Source organism: Galendromus occidentalis, unplaced genomic scaffold (assembly GCF_000255335.2).
Source record: "Galendromus occidentalis unplaced genomic scaffold, Mocc_1.1 scf7180000077471, whole genome shotgun sequence".
Lineage (NCBI taxonomy): Eukaryota > Metazoa > Arthropoda > Arachnida > Mesostigmata > Phytoseiidae > Galendromus > Galendromus occidentalis.
Genome location: NW_003805459.1, coordinates 357,452 through 361,770, shown reverse-complemented (window position 1 = coordinate 361,770; position 4,319 = coordinate 357,452). Strand labels below are relative to the sequence as shown.

The following is a 4,319-nucleotide window of genomic DNA, read 5'->3' as shown; positions in this document are numbered from 1 at the left end:
GAAAACAATCGATCGAAGCAAGCGCGTTGTTCATATAACACCTCATCCATGCACGCTTCCGGTCGTCGGAAGCTGACTCCAATAAAGATTCCACATCGAGTTCACGCTGGGGAACTCAAGGGAGCTTCCGGGGAACTCGCTGTTTCGCTGAGTGAGATATCCAATGAATGCTCGATCGCGGCATCGGACAGATTTCTCCACTGGAGAGCGTGAGGATCTCCGAGAAAACGATCGTATATTTCTTGATGATTACCCAAAAGACTCAGGTAGGCGCGTCCAGGTCCCTGTAGGCCTATTCTCAGCACGCTATAGGTTCGCATCGATCCCCTCATGGGATTTATCCGTCACGAGGAGCGGGAATCAGGAATTCGTTATTGGACAATCGAGCTCCCTATTTTCTGAGGGGCCGTGTTTGATCAAATATACTCTGCTTTTATTGTAAGTTGTATTGTAAATCGGGAAACCAGGTTAAAATCGCTCGAAATTCCCGAGAGAGACAGCGGCTCTAAGGTATTCACATATCCGACACTTCACAGGAATTCCACTCGGAGGGAATCACGGAGATTTTTCTTGCTTCTTCTTCCCCTGCGGACTCGCCTTCTTCTTCCCCTCCGGACTCGCCTTCTTCTTCCCCTCCGGACTCGCCTTCTTCTTGTTTTCCTTGAAAGCGTTCGGGCAAACGTCATTTATGAGGCACTCGGAGCATTTCGGATGCGTAGGGCCGCACACGGTCTGCCCGAAACCGACGAGTAGCCAGTTGAGCTCCTCCCAGAGATCACTGAAAATCGATTCTCACTGAAAAGTTGGCCTAGAGATGATCCGCGCTCCCGGATAGCTACAGCGCGACAATGTTCCTCAAGGATGAATAACTTGCATACAGTCGGTTTCAAGCCGAAATCTCATTGCTAGCATACCTGGGAAGCCAACTTTCAAGCTGTAGCCTTGTGTCTTCCGGCGATTTTGTCTGTCCTTTGGGAAGCCATAGCCAACGTTGCGCGAGACGATGTACATGCGTATCGACGCCAATGCCGGTCGTCTCCTTCCACGCACAGTTCATTGTAAGGTAAGCCATTTTGGGACCTGGATGGGATCAACAATTCAGCGGTGATCCGCCTGACATGGGCCTCGAAGCAGCTGCCTGCTCGGAGGCAATACATTGAGCAGGATCGAACGGAGTTGGAACTTAAACCTACCCACGCCGGGAAGCTGGCAAAGTTCCTCCACTGAATGCGGAATGTCAGAATCGTACCGCTCGAAGCAAATTTGCGCCACCTTGCGCAAATTCTTGGCTTTTGTTCTGTAAAAACCCACGGGATGGAGCATTTTCTCGATGATGGCTTCGTCAGTCTCCTTCAACTTCTCGGGAGTGAATCCGAAATCATGCAGCCGGGAGCAAGCGGCGTAATTGACTTCGTCTCTTGTTTGCGACGACAGTAAGAGTGAGATCAAGATTTGAAATCTTTGGAGCTGTAGGGAGGAAAAAGAATACTTCCTAATCACAGTCTGCGCATCCGAACGTCACAATAATTCTTCGCAGGTCTTAGATTCTTGTCCGGAATCTTACCTTGGGATCTGCTTTCTCTCCGGAGACCATGTGGCAGCCCATAATGTCACATGGTGCGTCTTTCTTCTCCCGCATTTTCCGGACACCTTCCAAAATTTGGAACCAGTTCTTCGGCTCCCACTTGAGCTTTTTGGAGACTACGTCTTCGATATCCTGAAGTAAGAGTTAAGATTTCAACCAAATTCTGTCGGCACGACGCGGCCTCGGGATTCTCACATAGACGGGAAAGAAGAGCGGGTGAGTTGTGAAGGACGAAGACTCGCTCACAGATATCTCGCCGTCGGCACTGGAAACAGGTACTTTAACTTCATCGGACTTTTTCCGCCTCACTGTCTTCTTCGGTTTCGAAGTGTGCTCTGCTGGGGTTCCCGGGGCATCAGGTGCGGGTACAGCTTGTTTCTGAGAGGCTGCCCGAGTCCGTGGCATGATTCCCCTGATCGATTTGAGCTGGAAGCAATGTAATCCGTTCAGGAGGACATCGAGTCTCCACTTTTCGGGCGATTGTCCGCGCGGAAGATCAAGGGTCGCTCTGCGAAAACTAGCCCTTTATAAGCGGGATCTTATATATATGTTCGCGCATCAGGCCACGTCCCCATGCCTTCTTCCCAAGACGATCTCGAGCATCGCAAGGAGTAAATACCGATTGACCCACGCCAAACCTTCCCTTGGGTTCATCTAGAACAGATTTTAGAGGATACCCGGCCTCTCCAATAAGACGAGGAACGCAGCGAGATCGTGTCAAAGGGAGCAAGTGGTTCCTAGCGGTCAGATGCACCAGACCCGATCTTCCAGGGCGCACTCCTACCGAGAGCCACTCCATCAGGGGGAAGACGGCGTCAGGGTTCTGAACTTTTCGGCAGTCTCCCTCACGATGGAGGAAATCCAACGGGCTAAAACAATATTCGGATCTCACTGTCGGGTACCGTAGCTCAGACGCTTGAGATCGACCCAAGTGGATCTCGTCATTGACACGAGTCACAGCTGCACAACGAAGATAGGAGTTGGGCTCCCACATGGCACATTCTGTCTCTCCAAGAGCCGAATTATCAACTCTCTCTGTGTCCTCAACATTTTGTGGTACTTCCCATCGTCTATGTCAACACTGCGGGCTCCCTCCACAGTTACCTCGACTCGTGATTGCAATAATCTTCAGGGAGAGATCTTCATAAACACCGCTTCAGTACTCACAAAATGACTCTTCGGAACTTGCAGCATGTATTGGGCGAAGTAGCTGTCACTGTCAGGGATCGGAGCGCAAGACGAATAAACAAATCACCCGCTCGATGATTGTTGTGATTCTTCACTGATGAATTTCTCGTGGAATCGAGATTCGGGCAAGTTATTCGAGTTCAAGCCTCGAATCATCGGGATTTTAGCTCTCTCAGTTTGAGCTTCAGGAGGCCTAGAAAGCTCCGTTTTTCAGTGTCACGTTTTTGGCGGGCTCGGCGATCTGTTCCCATGTAGCACTCCACCATAGCTTTGATCTAGATCTAGAGCGTAAAGCTTCCGTGGAGAACCTCGCAAAGGATTCCTGTGGAAAGACGGTAAAGGCTAAATCACAACGAAAACGTTCTTTCGAAGAAGAGTCTCAACGCTACCAGATCATCGGAGCGGCAAGCCCTAGGCTCCAGCCCGCTCGCGAGTCATTCCAGTGTTCCGCGGTCCTTCCCGGGAACCTGAAAATTTTGCGTGAGCCTGCCTCCCTGCGGCGCATGGAACGTCATTCCCTTGTAAACGTCGCTCCCGACGCCACCTGTCGAGATAGTAGACCGCCGCGCCCCGGACTGCGACCATAGTCGGAGCACGAGATCTCACCGGGCTCCTGAGAGAGCCGGCGTACGCGAAGCACCCAAGGGACCCTCTCGACCTACCTGCGAATTAGAATAAATTACCAAAACTGCCGTCGAGAAGCGAAAATTATGAAATTCGAATCGAGCGAAAGATCTCTTATCTTTGAAGAAAGCAAAGCGATACTGTCCGCTCCTGCTTTGAAGATTGGAAATGAGCTGTCCGAAGTTCGAATTCCGGCTTACTAAGGCCAGAGAGGAACCGATCATAAATCCAAGACGGAGACGAGCGGTACTTGGGGCTCCGTACCCGCGGTAAGCTCAATTGCAAGCCCCACGGGACAATCGATAACGTTCCTCGATGGTGCGGCATTCGACTTATCTATCTTGATGGTCGAGCGCATAATTCCGCGCCGGAGCCGTTTAGAGGCTACTCAAACTCCGCCGAGAAAAGAACGTATGCTGCTAAAACAGCGATCTTCCCATGTCGAGAAGTTCCGTAGAATAAACATTACTTCCGATGTGGAACATGTTGCTGCAATGACACTGACATGCGAATTGTTCCAATTTGGCGAGCTTTCTCATCGGCTTCCAAGATGCTCCCATTCTGACAATTTTTTTCTCCCTTCGCGAGCACCTTTTTTACCCCCAGCGATTCTCCATTGATATTGTGTGATTGGTCCCTTAGGGGGAGAACACGATGACCTTCGATCGGTTGATCTTTGACAGACTTTATTCTCACTCGGTGGCCGCTCGACGGTGCCCGCGCGATAAGCGATGCAGTCTCCTCGAAGGACGCAGCGTGAAGTCTTCAATATGCGCTCGTCGACGTCCCCCCGTATCAGCTCTCGACATGCAGTCGCTCTCGATCGGCGCGCGAGATTAACATTGGCGGAATTCCCCTGCGCTGATCATTGAAATGATTCCCACCACTCGGTTGAATGTCGATATCATAATATCCAAATGAA

The 4,319-nt window shown here is 50.8% G+C and overlaps 1 protein-coding gene across 1 annotated transcript; it reads right to left on the bottom strand.

Moving 5' to 3' along the window:
* Positions 1-409: 409 nt before the first annotated feature.
* Nthl1 (Nth-like DNA glycosylase 1) lies at positions 410-2,843 on the bottom strand. The gene is made up of 6 exons (XM_003744635.2): positions 2,753-2,843; positions 1,832-2,011; positions 1,565-1,717; positions 1,194-1,467; positions 915-1,080; positions 410-778 (listed from the first exon to the last, which is right to left on the bottom strand). Exons 1-6 carry the CDS (start codon positions 2,777-2,779, stop codon positions 556-558), a joined length of 1,023 nt encoding a protein of 340 aa, XP_003744683.1. The 5' UTR covers positions 2,780-2,843; the 3' UTR covers positions 410-555.
* Positions 2,844-4,319: the final 1,476 nt, after the last annotated feature.